Source organism: Eptesicus fuscus, chromosome 16 (genome assembly GCF_027574615.1).
Source record: "Eptesicus fuscus isolate TK198812 chromosome 16, DD_ASM_mEF_20220401, whole genome shotgun sequence".
NCBI classification, from domain to species: Eukaryota; Metazoa; Chordata; class Mammalia; order Chiroptera; family Vespertilionidae; genus Eptesicus; species Eptesicus fuscus.
This window is the reverse complement of record NC_072488.1, coordinates 66,365,475-66,386,742: the sequence shown is the minus strand read 5'-3', so window position 1 is coordinate 66,386,742 and position 21,268 is coordinate 66,365,475. Positions and strand designations below refer to the sequence as shown.

The 21,268-nt window shown below is 44.6% G+C and overlaps 1 protein-coding gene across 1 annotated transcript in view; it reads left to right on the top strand.

Annotated features, from left to right (window-relative positions):
• Window positions 1-3,152: 3,152 nt before the first annotated feature.
• RFX8 (regulatory factor X8) overlaps window positions 3,153-21,268 on the top strand; it is an 87,100-nt gene continuing 68,984 nt past the window's right edge. The window contains 1 exon segment of the mRNA XM_008153434.3: window positions 3,153-3,266. Within this exon segment, the coding sequence (XP_008151656.1) occupies window positions 3,192-3,266 (75 nt within the window). The 5' untranslated portion in view covers window positions 3,153-3,191.

The following is a 21,268-nucleotide window of genomic DNA, read 5'->3' as shown; positions in this document are numbered from 1 at the left end:
CAGAGACATACACTGAGTGGTCAGATTATTATGATCTCTGAATGCACAATAATCTGGCCACTCAGTGTAATTCCCAGCATTACATTTCTCTTTATGACAAAAAAGTGTACTCAGAAAATGTGAGAACGGCAGGCCTGGTGTGTGCCCTCTAACGTTGGCTATTAACAGATTGTCTGCCCCTGAAAATAAGGAGAACATCATGAATGTTCTCAAGATCTTAGCCATCAACCTCACCAGTCATGCAGCGAAGCAAGGAATTTAGTGCTCTGAGCCACTTCAGACTTGGACAGGCTTTATCATGGTATACCATGCAAAGGCATGATGGTGGCACGGTGTAGAACCCTTGGCCAATCTCACCTGCCAGGAGATCCAACAGCCCTACTGTCTGCTCGTTCCCCATTGAGTGTCTCCTTGGACCCACGTGTAGGCGCCAGGCCAGCTCCCCTGCAGGTGCTTCTGTGCTGCCTCCTGCTAACACGGACGTGTCTCTTGCTTCCATTTGGGAGTTTGGAGGTAGACCTAAAAGTGGTCACATGAGCTTCTGTGTGCCAGCCTGTGTACTAGGCACATCACATGCTTCTTTTCCTATCATAGAAACGATGAGTTGTCTCAGAGTGAGAATTGAAACCTGGGCCTGTGGGCTGCAAAGGCTGGGCAGTAGCCATCATCAGCTCCTCTGTGTGAGACAAAACGGTGAAGACATTGCTGCTCGAGCTGAGATGCTCTAACAGGACACACTAAAGCCCACGTTCCAGACGTCCGCTGTCCTAGTGAACACTCACCGCCTGCCACAGGCCCGTCTCTGAGATCCGCTGGGAACTCTGGCGAAAGGACCAGAGGCACCTGGTCACAATGGGCGAATCTCAGAGCAGCTGGGACCCACACGGCAGCGCAGGCTCCAAACCGGAGGCAGCCCTTCCCTGCTGGTGGCAGGGGCCTGTCCGAGCTTTACTGGTACTTCACCGACAGCAGGTTCACGGGGGCCTTTCGAAGGAAGAGGGTAACCGTTCACAGAGGCCTAGAGCAATAGAATGTCCGTGACAGTTCACAAAAACGTAGAGTCCACTTTAAGGAGCAAACATTTTGTACCTTTCTTTTTTAAGGAGACCATTCCATGACTAAATCAGTAGTTGCTATGAATAAACAAAAGTGAGTTTGAATTTAATGCCTGACACATTCCGCTGCAGCTGCCCAAGTTTAGCTGATGCTTTTCTGGGAAACTTTAGTTTTTCCCATATCAGCAAGTGGTGTCTTATCCAAAGAAATATAAATGTCACCTACAATTTGAATTTGCTACTCCCCACTGCAATAGACATCACCCTGTATTCCACCTTGAGCCAAGTAATTGGTGCTGTAGCAGCGATGTTAAACATTGTGGAGCACCGAGGGTCAGGTTCCCACCATGGTTTATGCAAGAATCTCAGAAAATCCTCCCCACAGGCCTGCACCGCTGGAATAGCGTCCCCCCAAGTGGCATGTCCATCTGGAATTTCAGAATGTGACCTCTTTTGGAAATAGGGTCATTGCAGATGCAACGAGTTAAGATGAAATCCCGCTAGATTAGATGGGCCCTATATCCAATGACTGGTGTCCTTGAGAAGAGGAGTGAGGACACTCAGAAGAAGGCCGGGTGAAGATACAGGCACACGGAGAACCATTCATCTACACGCCAAGGAATGCCAGGGTTTCTGGCCATCACCAGAGCTAGGAGAAAAGCATGGAACAGCTTCTCCCCCAGAGACATTTGATTTTGGACTTTCAGCTTCCACAACTGTGAAAGAACACATCTCTGCTGTTTTAAGCCACCCAGCCTGTGGTAATTTGTTGCCTGAGGAAAGCAGGACAGGGCTAAATATTTCTCCACCCCATGTGTTGTTTTCTTCCTTCGAGGAAGCTGCTGGGGCCAGCCCTTGTGACTGAGGTCTCTAGCTCTCAAGGGAAGCAGTGTAGGCCTCACTGCCTCATCCGGAAGCACAAGCTGTGTGTCCTCCGCCAGAGGGAAGGGGTGCGCTGCCGCAGGCTGCTGAACAGTTCTTCCGTTAGCAGTTATGCTGCTTGCTCTGTGCACTTCTTTAAAAGCACAGGAGAAACCGGACAGTGTGTCCTCAACCAGGAAGGCAAGGCTGTGATTGGAAGTCACTGGACCACTCGGTGACTCCAGTCACTCTTACTGCTTGCCCCCACACACTCACGTTGCTGGAACAGGCGCCACGGGCTGTCCCTGGCTGTAAGCTGCGAGTCACTAGCAAAGCCCCTCGCTCCCAGGGCACCCCCACGTACCCCAGGCCCAGGAACACTTGGGCCGCTGAACAGAGGCCCAGGGCCTGCACATCACGGCTGAGTGCCACTAGCCGTACCCAGCAGGAAACGAAGGAGAGGGACAGTGTACTGCCTCTCTGTCTCTTGGTGCCTTGCATTTTACATCTCATTCTAATTTAAAGAATCAAAATATGGTGGCCTTCCCCGAACCACTTGGGTTTGAAAAGCATGCAAACATCTGCTTCAGAGGTGGGGTTGGGGAGCTATGCTCTCCCACAGGGTACAGCGCACGGGGTCCTGTGAGCCCCACTGGCTCCTGCCGCCACCTGCAGGGATGATAGACTGCGAGGGGGGAGGGTGCTTGGTGTCTTAGAGAGGAAATAATTTTCCACTTTATAGTTACAGAGATCTGACTGCAACCTTTATAAAGGTACATGAAACTGTCTGCTGAGCCCAGTAATTTGGACTTCTTTTCGGTATGCCTACATGCCAAAAATATACAGCAACAACAGCAAAAACCTACCATGTTGATAATCTAGCTGCCCCAAATCAACATGCAGGGTGGGGAAAAAGTAGGTTTACAGTTGTTCGTATGGAAAATAATACAATAATAAATAAATAATAACAATACAAGAATAAACTCTGTTTTGGGCATACTCACAACTGGGAACCTACTTTTGCCCACCCTGTATGAACTCTGCACTGAGAACAGAAGGGTGTATAATACATTAGTGATGCTAATTGTGAGCCATTGCGTTCAATAAATAAACATATTCATTTAGTTGGATCCCACATTTGTGCTGAACGCTGATCCTTATCAAAATGTCCTGTTCTAGCAAAATGGATGCCAATTTCTCCTTCCTCGACTTCTCTCCCCCAGGTGGGCGGACAATTTCTGTATCTGCTCAGGGTGCAGTGTGCCTCACTGCCTCATGTATGAGATTTACATGGAGACCTGTGGGCAAAATGCCCAGAACCAAGTCAACCCATCACATTTCGGAAGGTAAGTTGTAAAGATAAAGAAGAGTATTCACTGAGTTTAAAAGGTACCATGTGAATTGTCAAGGCAATGTTAGAATTTGTTTGTATCTAATGGGTTCTCAGTGGGTATAATTTGGCTTTGCTTGGGGAAGCCAACCAGATGGCCCACACACTACTTTATCTCCATGGAAGAGCCATCTTTTCTTTGTCTGCACTTCATAGTGAGGGCCCAGGAAAGGTAAGGAGGGGGTGACCCCTCAGAGAGTGCAACTCTGGCAGCTCCAAATACTCAGCCAGGTTTGCTGGGCCATTATTCCCTGCATAGCAATGCCCAACCTCAGCCCCACACAAGCTCCAGGAGCCACTCTGTGGTTCCAGACAACTGATGTTTCCCACAATTCGGTTGCACTTAGAGAACTCAGTGGCTCTTCAAGCTTTCCTCTGGAAGTTAAGACCCCTACCGGGAACTTTGTTTAGACCAGTGGTCGGCAAACCGTGGCTCGTGAGCCACATGTGGCTCTTTGGCCCCTTGAGCGTGGCTCTTCCACAAAATACCACGTGCGGGCGCGCACATACAGTGCAATTGAAACTTCGTGGCCCATACGCAGAAGTCAATTTTCGGCTCTCAAAAGAAATTTCAATCGTTGTACTGTTGATATTTGGCTCTGTTGACTGAGTCTGCCGACCACTGGTTTAGACTATAAAATATACTGCAAATGTTAACACGTGGATAGTCTTCTGAGACCCTCCACATTTAACAAATATTTATTGAGCAGCCTCTATGTGCCAGGCACTGTTTTAGATGTGACAATGGAAAAAACGTATTATAGTTGGGAGCGATAGGTAAGAAGATAAAATATAAAGTATATTAGATGGCACAAACACTAAGGCACAATATAGAGCAGAAGGAGCTAGGACCTAAGGGAGAGGGATATCTCATCCAATCCAGTGGCAAGTTTAACTGGGCCTCATAGAAGCTGGTCGTGCTGGCCAACAGAAATTTATTGGGAGCCAAATTTTAAATATTTTAGTATCCTCATTTTTAAAGTTATTTTAGAGGTGAAAATAATGTTTTATAAGTATTAAATTGAATCCAAAATATTACATTTTCACCATGAAATTGATATTAAAAATCACTGAGTTATTTTTTTCATTCTTTTCACCAGCAACAGCCCCTAAATCAAGCATGTCAAACTCGTGGTCGGTGGGCCGCAAGCCTCTTTGACATGCTTGCCCTAAATCCAATGTGTTTTATATGTAAGCCCCTCTCAGTCTGGACTAGCCACATGTTAAGTGCTCATTAGCCACTTGGGGCTGGTGGTTCCCATCTAGGTCAGCAGGTGACTAGATGGTGAGTCACCTCCTCCCTCTCCCTCCAGAGTATCTTGCAGCCACTGGGACTCTGCTTCTCTCCACTGGCCTGCTCCATGCCCTGCAGCCTTCTCCTCATCTACCTGCCTGGCAGACTTGTCACATGGAAGTGGGGTGACTCTAGCTTGGCATGTTTTAGCTCTGTAAAATCCCTACTTCCTTTTCTAAGAAACTAAAGACTGATTTCCAATATCTGTTTTAGATTTTCTTAGAAGTTGTCTTAGTCCCACTGCAGAGTATTCCAAATAAAGAGTTACAAAGAGATTCTAGTGTATGACAATGGGCATTTAATTAGCATTTTCATCTTGATACTCCCTTAGAGTCCATTCACAAGACACCAACTTGCAGCTCTCATTGGGAATTTGCCTGAAGAATGGGCCAGGCCAGCGGAGCTGGATTGAGAAGGGACCCTGTGCTGCCTAATCTGTGACTAAACAGAGAAGGGAAAGGAAGGGGAAAGGATATAGTCCCAAAGCGTGTTTATAAGAGAAACAACAAAATACCCAATTCTCACTTCCTCCCCGTCCCCTGGGAATGGGGCATTCCAGATGCCACAGCAGTTCCTGTGCAGATGTTGAACTGCTGCTTCTCCTTTGGGCAGCCCTGGGCATGTGAAGGGGATCCTCATTCCTGGTACAGTGATAATCTTACATGGACGAGGGGCTTTCCATAACACTGACTTCATTTTAAAAATAACATTTACTCATGTTTTTCTGATTATAAAAGGAATATATTCCCTTTACAGAAAATGTGGGAATTAGAGAAAAGTGTGTAAAAAGAAGAAAATAGATACTGACTATGGCCTCACATCCAGAGATACAGCCCTGTGTGTGGGTCATTTGCATGCTCATGCACACATGCGCACACGTGACCAGCAGGAGCCAGGGGAGAAATCACAGTGACTTTGCATCCGTGTCCCTTTGGACCTGCTCATGGAGTGGTCCTTCCTTCGCCCTGAATAAGCATCTGAGCGAGCAGCATGACCTCTCCAGAAGCCCTTGGGTGACACAAAGCCCTGTTGTCACTCTCATTTACCAGTGTCAGTCTGATGCTTAGAATGTTGTTTCACATTCGGAACTGGGTTTAAGGTGAAACCTTTTCCCATCTCCTCCGGTATGGTTTCTTGCCAGCAGAGAACAAGTAGTGGGCTTCTTTCCCCTCCCTCGCCCTGCTCCCCACCTCCCTGTGGGTTGGTTAGACCCCAGGAGGGGAGGTAAAGTGGCTGGGAAGTTCCTACTGCACAGCTGCATGCCCTGGGTGCCAGGCAGATCTTGCTATCTGTTCCTTTGGTGGCTTCCTCCGAGTAGCCCGGGAATGAGCTCAGGTGCGTCCCTTGCTTTCGTGACTAACTCTTTCTGAAGCCTAACTGCCCATGCGGCCCTTGTTAGGCAGAGGCTGGGCTCTCCCACATGTCAGCTATTTCTCTTTTGTGGCCAACTTATGGTCAGGGAAACTCCAGCCATTCTTAACTTTAGCAGACTATGGGTTCCCTGGCTGAAATCAGGGCAGTAGACACTCTCCTCTGCTTATCCGCCACGGCCACAGCCCGTCTCTCATCGCCAGGGCTCCTGTGCCACAGCCAGACACCACCTGTAAGGCCTCACAACAGGCCTCTAGTGGACCTGTGATCCCCTGCTCTCGGCCAGCCACACCCTCCTCGAAGGGAAGAGGCTGGTCTTGCCGTAAGGAATGCCCTCACACTTCCTCTTCTCTCTTCCTACTTGGGGATGATTTGAGTTGAGGCCTTTTCAGAGTTTTAAAACCAAATATTAGCTAAATGCTTGAGGGTGGGAGCCCCCTCCCATGTGTGTCTCAGTCCACATTGCTGACTGTTGTCTTCATGCCGCGTCCTGTTGTAGGGATACTATGTAGATGAGTGGATTGCAAGGTTGATATATGGAGGGATGTACAGACAAATGGGTGTTCAGAGATAAGTGGGTTGACAGACAGACAGATAGAGTGCAATATGGCACACTTTTTGACACCACTAAGCCTAGAATCAGACTAACCCTGGGCAAGTTAATTAATCTTTTTGTGCCTCAACTTTGTCATCTGTATAATGAGAATATTCATAATGTTAACAGTACCTACATCATGAGATGCTTTTAAGAAATTAATAAGATCAGATAGGAAGATGTGGCTGGCAGGACGGAGGTGAGGGAGAGGAAGTGAGTGAGTGAGGGGATGAAAGGAGGGTGTGTGGATGTGTGTGGTGTGTGTGTGTGAGTGAGGGAGGGAGGGACAGTTAAATCCGGCAGGAGCAGCAGGGGCTGGCAGACCAAGCTCTCTTGGACAGGGAGAGACTATCACCGCTGCAGGCACTCCCCAGACTGCAGGACTCCTGACACAGAGCCCACACCATCTTGAAGGGGAGAACAGTCTTTTTTAGGAACTCATCAGCACCACCAACCAGACAGGTCTTGGAACTGCCCTGAGACCCAGCAGCCACTCCAGCCAAAATCCTGCTGCCCCACCCGCAGACCTGCAGACCCTGGGACCTCCACCTCCAAAGGTGCACTGCTTGGCAGCAGTAAGTGCAAGTTCCCTCTCCCCAGTGGCAGAACCACATTCTTGCATTTCCAGTGCACAGGCAACCAGGGCACACCACTCCATAGACAGAGCCTGGGAGCCACTAGGAGCCCCCGCGGGTGTGATTTTGTACAGACCAGGGCACGCGGCCCTGCAGTAGAAATTCTGAACTCCCTCTTCCTGAACAACTGCCCACGGACAACCCAGCTGTGCAACTTCAGTGCCAGGTCCCCTCAGAGTGCGTCAGAGCTCTACACCGGCAAAGGCACCTCCACATATACACATTTCCAACAGGCAGGCCCCCTGAGCCCATCTATCCACAGTACGCTCTGGGGAACAGTGGTGGGACTCTGCTGGGTGTGATTCTGCACAGACAAGGGTGCGCTGCCCCGCAGTAGAAATTCTGAATTCCCTCTTCCTGAATAACTGCCCACAGCCACCCCAGCTGCTCAACCTCAATGTCAGGGAACCTCAGAATGAGTCAGAGCTCTGCGCCTGCCAGCAAACACACCTCCACAGATGCACATTTCCAACAGGCAGGCACTCTGAGCCCATCTTGGGAGCCACTGTGAGCTCTCCCTGGGTGTGATCTTGGACAAACAGGGGCACACTTCCCACCAGCAGTAGAAATTCTGAATTCACTCATCCTGGATACCTGCCCACAGACACATCAGTTATGCAGCTACACTGCCAGGACCCTTCAGAGTGCTTCAGTGTGCCTCGCTTGCAAATGTACCGTGGGTGCCCTGTGAGCCGCCACTGGGAGCTAGCGCCTATCCACCACAGGTGCAGCAGCAAAAGCTGAGTCTGCCCACCCCACAACTACAGAACTTTGGATACCACAGTCACACCTTTCCAGAGCACAGGCCCCCTGAGCCCCATCACCCCAACAGATGGCTCCTAGTTGCCACTGTGAGTCCCCGTTGGGCACGTGTGATTTCAATCAAGGGTGCAAGACAGCAAAAATTGGGAAACCCCCCTCCACGGCTGCTGACCTCTAGACACCACAGTTGTTCCTCTCCAGCTCACAGGCCTACATCAAGAGAACCCAAATAGCTCAAGTAGGGAGCTACACTAGATTACCAAGCTCAGGAGACCTGAGAGATTACACCAGTAGCACCATCCCCAAAAGAACCTGGGTAGCAAAGCAATTGGATCTGCAATTAAAACATTACAGGAAGACATGGGAAGACAAAAAAGCAATCCCCAAAGGAAAGAAAAAGAGGAAACACCAGAAAGGGAGTTAAATGAAATTGAGGCTAGCAACATACCAGAGAAAGAATTCAGAGTAATGGTTCTAAGGATCCTCAAATGGCTGAATGATAAATACACACAACTCAATGAAAATTATAAGGAGCTGAATGAGAATTTCGCCAACATGAAAAGGAACCAAGAGGAGATGAAGAACGACATAGCTGCAATAAAGAACACAATGGAAAGCTTAAACAGTAGACTAGAAGAGGCTGAGGACCGCATCAGCAAATTAGAAGACAAAGTAAGAAAAAACACACAAACACAGAAGCAACTGGAAAGAACACTTAAAAAGCAAGAAGAGAGCCTAAGGTAGCTTTGGGACAACACAAAACGAAACAACATTTACATAATAGGGGTACCAGAAGGAGAGGAAGAAAAGCAAGGAATAGAAAACCTGTTTAAAGAAATAATGACAGAAAACTTCCCTGATATTGGCAAGAAAAAAACCATGCAAGTTCAAGAAGCACGTAGAGTCCCAAACAAGTTGAACCCTAAAAGACCGACACCAAGACACATCATAATTAAATTGGCAAACACGAACGACAAAGTAAGAATCTTAAAGGCTGTTAGAGAGAGGCAGAAAGTTACCAACAAGGGTTCTTCTATTAGAATATCAATGGATTTCTCAACAGAAACACTCCAGGCCAGAAGGGAATGGAATGAAATTTACAAAGTGATGCAAAGCAAGGGACTGAACCCAAGAATACTATACCCAGCAAGGCTATCATTCAAAATTGAAGGTAGAATCAGGAGCTTCACAGACAAAAAAGGGCTAAGAGAGTTTATCGCTACCAAGCCAGCAATGCAAGAAATGCTAAAGAGACTGCTATAAAAAGTAGAAAGAGAAAGGTAAGAAGAAACACAAACATTAAGGAAAAATATGACAACAAACATGTACTTATCAATAATAACATTAAACATAAGTGGATTAAATGCACCAATCAAAAGACATAGAATAGCTGAATGGATAAGAAAACATGACCCATATACTTGCTGTCTGTAAGAGACCCACCTTAGAACAAAGGATTCACACAGACTGAGAGTGAAGGGATGAAAAAACATTTTTCAGGCAAATGGAAATGAGAAAAAAGCTGGGGTTATGATACTTATATCTGATAAAATAGACCTCAAAGTAAAAGCCATAGCAAGAGATAAAGAAGGCCACTACATAATACTAAAGGGAGAAATTCAACAAGAAGATATAACTCTGGTAAACATATATGCACCCAATACAGGAGCACCCAAATACATAAAACAACTTCTGGAAGATATCAAGGGAGAAATTGATAGCAATACAGTCATACTAGGGGATTTTAATACTCCACTGACACCACTGGATAAATCAACTAAACAAAAAATCAGCAAAGAAACAGCAATCCTAAATGACACACTAGATCAGATGGACTCAATTGACATCTTCAGAAAATTTCACCCCAAAGCTACAGAATATACATTCTTCTCCAGTGCACATGGAACATATTCAAGGATAGACCACATATTAGGACACAGGCAAAGTCTCTTCAAATTCAAGAAGATAGAAATCATATCAAGCATTTTCTCAGATGACAATGGCATAAAACTGGGAATCAACTACATTAAAAACAATCCAAAAAAATCAAACACCTGGAGACTAAATAGCATGCTACTAAGCCATGACTGGGTTACCAGAGAGATCAAAGAAGAAAAAAAAAACCACCATGGCAACAAATGACAATGAAAACACAACAATCCAAAATCTATGGGACACAGCGAAAGCAGTCTTGAGAGGAAAGTTCATAACTCTACAAGCCTACTGCAAAAGACAAGAAACAATGGTAATAAATTACCTCACCCTTCAACTCAAAGACTTAGAAAGAGAAAAACAAGAAAAGCCCAGCATAAGCAGAAAGAAGGAAATAATAAAGATCAGAGCAGAGATAAATGACATAGAGACTAAAAAAACAGTACAAAAGATCAACAAAAACAAGAGCTAGTTTTTTGAAAGGATAAACAAGATTGATGAACCTCTAGCCAGGCCCACCAAGAAGCAAAGAGAGAGGACCCAAATAAAAATCAGAAATGAAAGAGGTGAAGTAACAACCAACCCCACAGACATACAAAGGATTGTCATTCTTCATCTCCTCTATTCCAACAAACTGGACAACCTGGAGAAAATGGGCATATTCCTAGAAAAATACAACCTTCCAAACTGGACAATCTGGAGGAAATGGACATATTCCTAGAAAAATACAACCTTCCAAAACTCAATCAGGAAGAATCTAAAAATCTCAATAGGCCAATAATTATGAAAGAAATTGAAGAAGTCATGAAAAAGCTTCCAGCAAACAAAAGCCCAGGGCCAGACGGCTTCACAGGGAAGTTTTATCAAACATTCAAGAAAGAACTAAAACCTATCCTCCTCAGACTATTCCAAAAAATTCAAGAGGCAGGAACACTTCCAAGCTCCTTCTATGAAGCCAGCATTACCCTAATACCAAAACCAGATAAAGACAACACAATGAAAGAGAATTACAGACCAATATCCCTCATGAACATAGATGCTAAAATCCTCAACAAAATTCTAGTAAATCAGATCATACACCATGACCAAGTAGGATTTATCCCAGGGATGCAAGGATGGTACAATATCCTCAAATCAATAAACGTGATACATCACATAAACAAATTAAGAGACAAAAACCTCATAGTCATATCAATTGATGCAGAAAAAGCATTTGATAAAATCCAACACCCATTTTTGATAAAAACTCTCAGCAAGGTAGGAATAGAAGGATCATACCTCAATATAATAAAAGCTACATATGATAAACCCACAGCTAACATCATACTCAATGGGCAAAAACTAAAACCAATTCCCCTAAGAACAGGAACAAGACAGGGATGCCCACTCTCACCACTCCTGTTTGACATAGTACTGGAAGTATTAGCCATTGCAATTAGACAATAAGAAGAAATAAAAAGCATCCAAATTGGAAAAGAAGAAGTAAAGCTGTCCTTATTTGCAGATGACATGATATTGTACATAAAAAACCCGAAAGACTCCATCAAAAAACTAATAGATTTAATAAATGAATTTGGCAATGTAGCAGGATACAAAATTAATGCCAAGAAATCTATGGCATTTCTATACACCAATAGTGAACTTACAGAAAGAGAGACTAAAAAAGCAATCCCATTTACCATCGCACCAAAAAAATTAAAATACCTAGGAATAAACTTAACTAAGGAGGTAAAAGACCATAGATGGAAAACTACAGGACACTGAAAAAAGAGATAGAGGAAGACATAAACAGATGGAAGAACATACCGTGTTTATGGATTGGTAGAATCAACATCACTAAAATGTCCATACTATCCAAAGCAATCTATAGATTCAATGCACTCCCCATCAAAATACCAATGGCATATTTCACAGACCTTGAAAGAACTCTCCAAAAATGCATCTGGAATTAAAAAAGACCCCGAATAGCAACAGCAATCCTGAGAAAGAAGAACAAAGTAGGTGGGATCTCAATACCAGATTTCAAGCTGTATTACAAAGCCACTGTTCTCAAAACAGCCTGGTACTGGCACAAGAACAGGCATACAGACCAATGGAATAGAATAGAGAACCCAGATATCGACCCAAACCACTATGCTCAATTAATATTTGAAAAAGGAAGCAAGAGCATACAATGGAGTCAAGACAGTCTCTTCAATAAATGGTGTTGGGAAAATTGGACAGATACATGCAAAAAAATGAAACTAGACCACCAACTTACACCATACACAAAAATAAACTCAAAATGGATACAGGACTTAAACATAAGACGGGAAACCATAAAAATACTAGAGAAATCCACAGGCAGCGAAATATGCTGAAGCAATTTCTTCACTGATACCTCTCCTAGGGCAATGGAAACTAAAGAGAAAATAAACAAATGGGACTATATAAAAATAAAAAGCTTTTTCACAGCAAAAGAAACCATCAACAAAACAAGAAATACCACTGTATGGGAGAACATATTTGCAAATGTTATCACTGGTAAAGGTTTACTCTCCAACATTTACAGGGAACTCATACAACTCAACAAAAGGAAGATAAACGACCCAATAAATAAATAGGCAACGGACCTAAATAGATACTTTTCGAAAGAAGACAGAAGGAAGGCCAAGGGACATATGAGAACATGCGCAGTCACTGATTATCTGAGAGATGCAAATCAAAACGACAATGAGGTACCATCTCACACCTGTCAGAATGGCTATCATCAACAAATCAACAAAGGACAAGTGTTGGCCAGGATGCGGAGAAAAAGGAACCCTCGTGCACTGCTGGTGGGAATGCAGACTGGTGCAGCCACTGTGGAGAACAGTATGGAGTTTCCTCAAAAAACTGAAAATGGAACTCCTATTTGACCCAGTAATCCCACTTCTAGGAATATATCCCAAGAAACTGGAAACTCCAATCAGAAAGGATATATGCACCCCTATGTTCATAGCAGCACAATTTACAACAGCTAAGATTTGGAAAGAGCCTAGGTGCCCATCAGCAGATGACTGGATCAGAAAACTGTGGTACATCTACACAATGGAATACTATGCTGCCATAAAAAAGAAGGAATTCTTACCATTTGCAGCAACCTGGATGGAATTGGAGAACATTATGTTAAGTGAAATAAGCCAGTCAGTGAAAGAAAAATACCACATGATCTCACTCATTTATGGGTAATACAGAACATTATAACCTGATGAACAAAGGACAGATACAGAGGCAATAAAGCATCAAACAGACTGTCAAATTACAGCGGGAAGGTTGGGGAGGGAGGGGGGGAGATAAGAGATCAATCAAAGGACTTGTATGCATGCATATAAGCACAACCAATGAACACAAGAACACTGGGGGGTTAGGGCATGTATGGGAGTGAGGTGCGGGGCAATGGGAAGATATGTACACATGTAATACCTTAATCAATAAAAAAGAAAAAAATAGTATAAAAAAAGAAATTAATAAGAAAGCATATTTAAAAATAAAATTGAATAATCTTGGTGCATCCAAGAAATGTTAACTCTTCTAGTTATACTAGAGGCCCAATACACGAAATTCGTGCAAAGGGCTCGACCCCCACAGCCATGGCAGCTACTCTGCCTTGATCCTCTTCCCCCTCCACACCCCTCTTTCCCCCCACCTCCCCCACCCCCACCACTGAGGCTTCTTCTGGAAGGTTGTCTGGTCTAATTAGCATATTACACTTTTATTATTGTAGATGCCCATTTATACCTAGAATATCATAACACTTTCACATTAAAATATTTTTCAATGCATATTGTATAATGGCTAAAAATATTATTTGAATGTTCATCTAGCTATTGCCTTTATTGGAAATTTAGGTTGTTTATAATTATTTCTATTATAAGTAACGTTAATTTCATCTGCATCTGGTCATTGCTCTAGGAGAGACTCTAGACAATTGTAACCAATTCACACCCCTCATAATAGTTCTTGATATTCTTACCCAAATCCATAATATTCTTAACCTAGAACACTTGTTGGTTAAGAACTGTATTTAGCTGTCTCAACTTGCACTTACTGGGTGATTAGGGAAGTTAAGCACTTTCGAGTGTGTTTTGGTCACATGTATATTGTGTGTATACAAACTATCACCAGACCACTTTCTATTGGTGGTTTTCCTATGGATTTATGTGAGTTCTCTCTCTCTAGGTATGTACATTTTTTACTTATTACATTTTTGGAAAATAATCATCTCAGAAGGTTTTAAATTTTTAACTGTGATGTACCTGATCATAAAATGGAATCATAGGGTACTCTGGGGTTGGAATTATTCAATAAAATAAACTGTGCAGGTTATCACACTGCCAGACAACTAGGCAATTTACTTCTGCTTGTCCCTCCAAAAACACCAGATTATTCCCCAGGGCCTTGAATCTAAGCCTGCTACATACTTTATAATAATTCCATTAGATACCTACTATATTAAAACTAGAAATATAGGGAAGGTTTAAGTGATTTTCTTAAGAGGAGATGAAATTTTCAGCATCTGTTGTTGAAAGGAGGAATTTCTGGCATCTAATTCTCCATTTAGACTTCACTGACTTTTTCTTTTCTCTCTTACCATTTATTTTTCTTCGGTACATTTTGGTTCTCCGTCCCTGAAGGAACCTGTCAATTTGGCTCATGACCTTGATGTTTAATTGTGGGAGACTTGCCTTCCCCGTTCCTGCATTTGCCGCCCCTGGCTGGCTCCCTGTGGGAGACGTGGGACCTGAAACAGGCAGGAGGGGTGTTTCATGGCACTGTCAAATCCTGCTGCTCAGAAGCTAAGAAAAACAGGATGCAACGGAAACCAAGCGGAGTGGGGCTGAGTGATTATGGAGGGGACTGTGGGAAAATGGCAGAAACCAGTACTTGACTGTGGGACACTGTGCCTCCCTCCTCTGTATGTTTGCAGTGTCACACGCGCCAGGATTTTCCCTTTCAACAGTCATGCACTTGGACAGCATGCATGCCCTGACCTCTCATCAGTAGGAAAATGGAGCAGACTTCTATTTTTTTAATGTTTATTGACCCTGAACATAATATCAATACTATTTAACAATGTGCATTAAAATGATAACAGGAGATGAGAAGTTGAGTCAGAAGCAGCTACGCTATTCAGCATTATAATAGCCTTTGCTAACAAAACATGTACAAGGAACATATTAGGTAAACAAATGAATAATAAAATGTGAAAATGATGATCACGTTGGAAAAAGAGGAAAACAGTAAAATTATGGGACACTCACATGATGGACTATAATGCAGCTGTTAAATTCCTGTTTTCAGAGAATTCATAATGATGGAGGCAGATGCTTATGGCTCAACGTGCAGGGAAGACAGTGGAAAGCAAGACCGCAGACATGCTAGTTGTATGATGTGAGCTACTCCATGTTCCCCCATAGAAAACGTGCATGGATCGAGACTTTGGTGAAAGACTGGAAGGGACGGCCTTGAAGTTTAAATGGTCGTTTCCTCCAAGTGTTAGTTTTCTTCTTTATAGTTCTCACCTTTATTCAAATTTTATTTACACATATTTTCTTTATCACCGGAAAAGAGAAAATATAATTTAAACAGCGTGAGAGGAGACAGCGGAAGTTTTATTTCTAAGTTTTCAAATTAAGACTTTAATCTGCCTTGTTCTTTCAGATGGTGTGCTTGGTTTTCCTGGTCTTGGCTCCCAGGGGCTGGCACGAGAGGCAGTGCCAGGGAGGGTTACCCATTTTTGTTTTATTTTAAATGTTGAAAACAAACATTTTTTTTGGGGGGAATCACAAAATAAGTTGGCCAAAATAATGTAAAACTAAACAAACTATAAATATCAACTCTTATCAGAGAGTTCCCATAATTCAAATGGAAACCCTAGTGCCTAAAATAACTCAGGTAATGCTAGAACCAAGTATCAATGTCAATTTTTCAGGAATTTTGTTCAGACACAAAAATCACAATATATCTTTGTGTCTTAAACCTTAAATATTTGGATATGTGAATGTCCAATTGTTGAAATATTTAAATAATTACACACATAGAATAACAGAACTGTTTTCATTACTGTTTGAGCTAAATTAGCATATTTGAATTATATTTAGGAAACTAGGTATCCACGCTATATTTTTAACACCACAAGAAATTACAGTGTTACATGGTACATGTTGTTATGATTGTCACTCAATTATTATTATTTTACAGGTTTTTTTATTTAAGAAAAATCAGTAGAGATCAGGAAATCAGTGGGAAGAAATGGAAGCCAAGTTAGGAGAGGAGTGGGAGACAGTGGAAGAGTTTGCCAAACAACACTGAGCAATAGTTCATTTGGAAAACTGCTCCGCTGCTAGGGGCCTGGACGCGCTGCTGCAGGCTCGGGCTCCGCAGAGCAGCCTGGGCTGCAGAGAGAGGCAGCTTCCTCCCGGGCTTGCTGAGAACCCAAGCCCAGCCCCAGAGAGGTGCCTTGTGGGGCTTCATGCACTTTACAGAGGTTAAGGGCCCGCAGCAGCAGGAGGCTTTCCCTGTTGTATCCCTAAGATCAGAGGGCCCTAATCTGGAAAAGCAGAGCAGAACATTCACAAGCCCGCTTCACAGCTCATGGGCTTGAAATGGTATGAAATTGTCTACCTACCAGAGCTCAACAGGCTGAGTGTCTATTAGCTTTCCCTCATAAACCGAGTCAATGATCAAGCATGTCAGTGGTTTGACATAATCTTTAAAGACAACCTTTATTTTTTAGGTATAATTATGATGGAATCTGTATTAAGAAAAGTTCTTTCTTTTATGCCCAGTATTGCTACCTTCTGTATGAAAAAAGGTATCACATGTTAATTTCTATCCTTTAAGTATTTTGTTCATCAGTCACAGCTTTATTAATATTAGAACCATTCATATTTTTGTGGAATCTAACTGGCTTTTTGGTTTTTCTGCCATTCATCCTCTTTCAGGATGGAAAGAAACATATCACATCAACATGCCTTTGACATGGGCAGAAAATCAGTGTCTAGTAATATAATAGGCCAGAGAAATTCATTTCCTTAGATATTTTTCATCTTAATCCTTATCTCAATCACCAAATCCTGGTCTCTTGTCCCTTTCTTCTGGGTCTCCTTGTCTCTCTCTTTCCCATTTAGTGCAGGTGTTTTCCCCAGATCCAACCCTTGACAATCAATGGCTTTTCCTCCTGATTGGCCACAAGACATCTCATCCTTTGTTATCGCTCACCTATTGCTCGCTCCCATGGATGGCTCCTCCTCGAAATGATTCTCCCTGGTCCTGGCCCTCCTGCCCCCTGGGCATTCCTCTCTCGCTATCTATTGGACACTTCCATTCAGATGGCACACCGGCGCCTCGTACTTAGTGTGGAAAAATCTAAATTTATCAGCTCTGCCCAAATCATCTCTGCCTCTTGCTTCCTTATCTCAGCCTATGGTACAGAGTGTTACTCCAAAACTAGGCCAGCTCCCTTGGGTCACAAAGTGCTGTCAATTCTACCTATTCAGTTCTGACTTATTCATTTTGGTTACCAATATTTCCTTTAAATTCCTGAAATCTTTCATTGATATTATTTCCATGGATCCCATGTGGCCTCCCTCTCCTCGGCCTCACCTCTCTCTAAACATAACCATGAGAATAATCACCCTAAAATGCTACATTTTCTTTCTCTTTTCTGCTCAGAAATGCACAGGTGCTAGCCGCTCTGACCTCCTGCTGTAAAGACCACACCCCTCTATACACACAGCTGGTGCTAGTGCTGTTTCTTCCCTCTCCGCTCCCCAGCATGCTGCCTATTTCTTATCAATAGAAGCCATCAGTTTCAGCCCTAAAATCTTTCTCTGACTAGACCAAATGTGGTGCTGTCTGCTTCCATCATCCTATCCTTCCATGATGTCATTCCTTCTTCCCTCTGTCTAATTGGACCTTCCTGAATCCTGTTCCTTCCCTTCAGACATACTTCAGGGACCCCCTGCTCAGTGGAACCACCCCAGCAATTCCAGCTCTAGGAAAGGTGCCCTCCTTCACCCTTTCACGTGTCCATTGGCTGACTCCACTGTAAGCATGGTCACTTAATTCAGAAACCACTCCCTGAACCTTCGTTTGGCACAAATAGACCACACGTGACCCAGCAGACAGGGACATGTTTAGCTTTACTTGCCGCCCAACATAATTATTAAGAGTGCCCCCTTCACTCTCAGAAGGGCTCTAGTTTGGACAATAAATTATAACAAACTACATGGTCACCTTTTGTAGAAGGTGCCTATGTGTGCACAGCTGCTGAGGTGGAACCACCAACATAGATAAGACATGGGCCCTTCTCTCTGGTCGCTTAATAGCAGAGATGGACACACATTGAACTTGATACCAAGTGCAACGTGATGGGTATAGAAGTATACAAAAGGTCCCATGAGAACTCACAGAGCAGCTGTCCTGGGCAGGGGGTCATGAAGGGCCTACGCGAGTCATGCTTTGAGCTAAGCTGTAAAGGGCAGTTTAGAATGTTGACAGGTGGGAGGGTGGAGGGGAGAGAGGGCAGGAATGCAAAGGATGTCCAGGCATAGGGAAGAGTGTGAGCAGGACGAAGGACTGAGGAGGCAGAGGTGTCCTGCCGTGTGGGAATGTGTGGAGGGAGCTGCAGCACAGGCTAAACCTGGAAGGTGAGTTGAGAGGGCCTTGAACACCAGGCGAGGGGCTAGGGGTCTGGAAGCCTTTGAGACTTCCTTTGAGAAATGGGGTGGTATCATCACGGGAACCTCCACAAGGGCAGGAACCACAGAGTTTTACTTGTTCCTATCCCCGATGCTGCCTGGAAGTACAGCATGGGCACTGAAATAGTTGGTGAAGAACTGAGAAGTCTGAGTTCAGGTGTAAGAAGAAGACCAGAGTGAGAAGGAGAAAGTGAGGGCCGGAGAGGCTACCCGGTTATTCAGATGAGCACTGGAACCAAAAGGACGCAGGTCGGAAAGAGCTCTTGACGCAAGGTCTTCAGTTGGTTGAATCTGTGTCAATAGAAGGAAACAGATGACTCAGCCCAGCCTGTCCCACAAACACCTCAACCTCAACCCAAATAGTCACTGTGTTCTGCTTCCAGCCAGTTCTTCCTCTTCCATCTCTTATTCATCCCTCAGTCACAAAGATGGGAAAATTACATAAACCAAAATAGAGAAGTTAGGGAAGTGAGAGATTTATTTCAGTGGCAACTTGTATAATGTATTCTCTTCCTGGTTGACCCATACAGTCCTGGAAGGCTAGGCTAGAAGCAGCTCTTCTGGTTTGTCTCCGAGTACCCATCGGTCAGTGGGCCAGCAGACGGTATAGATAGCCCTGAGTAAAACAATTGACAAGGCTGCTACTCAGCAAGGGGGACAGGCCATTAGCATCCTGAGGCCTCTGGGTTGATGTCACAGAAACGGGCTGGAACTGGCCTTTGTGGGGGCTGGGGTGGGGGGCAATAGTCTTTATCCTTAGAGAGAAAGAGGAGGGCTGACAAAGATAAGGACAAAGGTGACATTGGCTATTTGTGAGATAAGCTCAGCAGCAAACACAAGTACTCTGTGCTCAACATGTATTTGATCATTGATAAAGTCTAAAGTCTTGGCCCATTAAGAAAAAATTTTAAAGTAATAAGATTTAAGGGCAACTTCCTTACCAATTACACATTTTAAGAAATACTAAATATCTATTTTAGAAGGCAGAAACATAATAAGTGGTATTCTATTGTTAATCTATGAACTATACTAATGAAAATGTCTTCTATTTTATTATATACTAGAGGCCCAGTGCATGGATTCATGCAGTGGTGGGATCCCTCGACCTGGCCTGCAGGGATCTGGCTGAAACCGGCTCTCTGACATCCCCCAAGGGGCCCCGGATTGCGAGAGAGTGCAGGCCAGGCTGAGGGACCCCACTGGTGCACAATCGGGGCCAGGGAGGAACTGTAGGAGGGCTCCAGGGTGTGTCTGACCCATCACACCCAGTCCTGATATGCCAGACCCCAGCAGCAAGCTAACCTACCAGTTGGAGCGTCTGCCCCATGGTGGCCAGTGCACATAATAGCCTCTGGTTGAATGGTCAGACACTTAGCATACTAGGCTTTTATTATATAGGACTAGAGGCCCAGTGCATGAAATTCATGCATGTGGGGGGGGGGGTCCCCTCAGCTCAGCCTGCACCCTCTCCAATCCAAGACCCCTTGGAAGATGTCTGACTGCTGGTTTAGGCCTGATCCTGAAGATCGGGCCTAAATCGGCAGTCGGACATCCCTGTCACAATTCTGGACTGCTGATTCCTAATTGCTCACCTGCCTGCCTGCCTGGTCACTCCTTATTGCCCTCCCCCACCAGTCTGGTCACCCCCCACTGTCCCCTTCTGCTGGCCTGGTCACCCCCAACTGCCCCCCTGCTGGCCTAGTTGCCCCTCACTACCCCCCCCACCAGCCTAATCACCCCCAACTGCCCTCCCCTGCCAGCCTGGTTGCCCCCAACTGCCCTTCCTCCCCGCCGGCCTGGTTGCCCCTAACTGCCCCCCTCCACTGGCCTGGTCGTCTCTTACTCCACCCCCCCCCCCCCTGCTGGCCTGTTCACCCCCAACTGCCCCCCCTGATGGCCTAGTTGCCCCTCACTGTCCCCCCTGCCAGCCTAATCGCCCCCAACTGCCCCCCCTGCCAGCCTGGTCACCCCTAACTGCCCCCCCCACCAGCCTGGTTGCCTCTTACTGCCCCCACCTGCCAGCCTGGTCGCCCCACGCAGCCTGCTTGTTCAGTCTTTGGTCATCCCTCACTAACCCCCCTGCCAGCCTGGTCATAGGCAGCCATCTTGTGAGGGTGTGAAGGTCAATTTGCATATCACCTCTTTATTATATAGGATTTTATACAAGGACTTGTGTGACAAATTCCTCTGAAAAATTAGATCTCAAAATACAAACTTTATCTCTAGTTTTCAGATAATGAAAACTATATAACTCATCTACTTATTTATTGGTTCATTCAACAAATATTTGAACTCCTATAATAAATTAGGCCCTGTTCTGGCTACTGGTGATGAAGCAGTAAACCAGATCAACAGGGCCACTCCTCTTGTCAGTTTTAGTGAAGGAAAAGACAATAAAAAAGAAGTGATATGGAGATTGGTCTGAACAAATTAATTGGAGTCCTGGGAAGGCTTCCCTGAGAAGATGCCTTTTGAGCAGAAAAAGTGAAACAAGGAGCTAGTCAAGTGAAGATCTGGGGGAAAAGCATTATAGGCAAAGGAGAGAGCAAGTGCAAGAGCCTGAGGCAGGGGTAAGTTCAAAGAGCAGCAGGCCTGCTGAGGTGGGTGGTGAATGAGTAGGAGGAAAGGAATTTGAAAACACAGGCAGGGA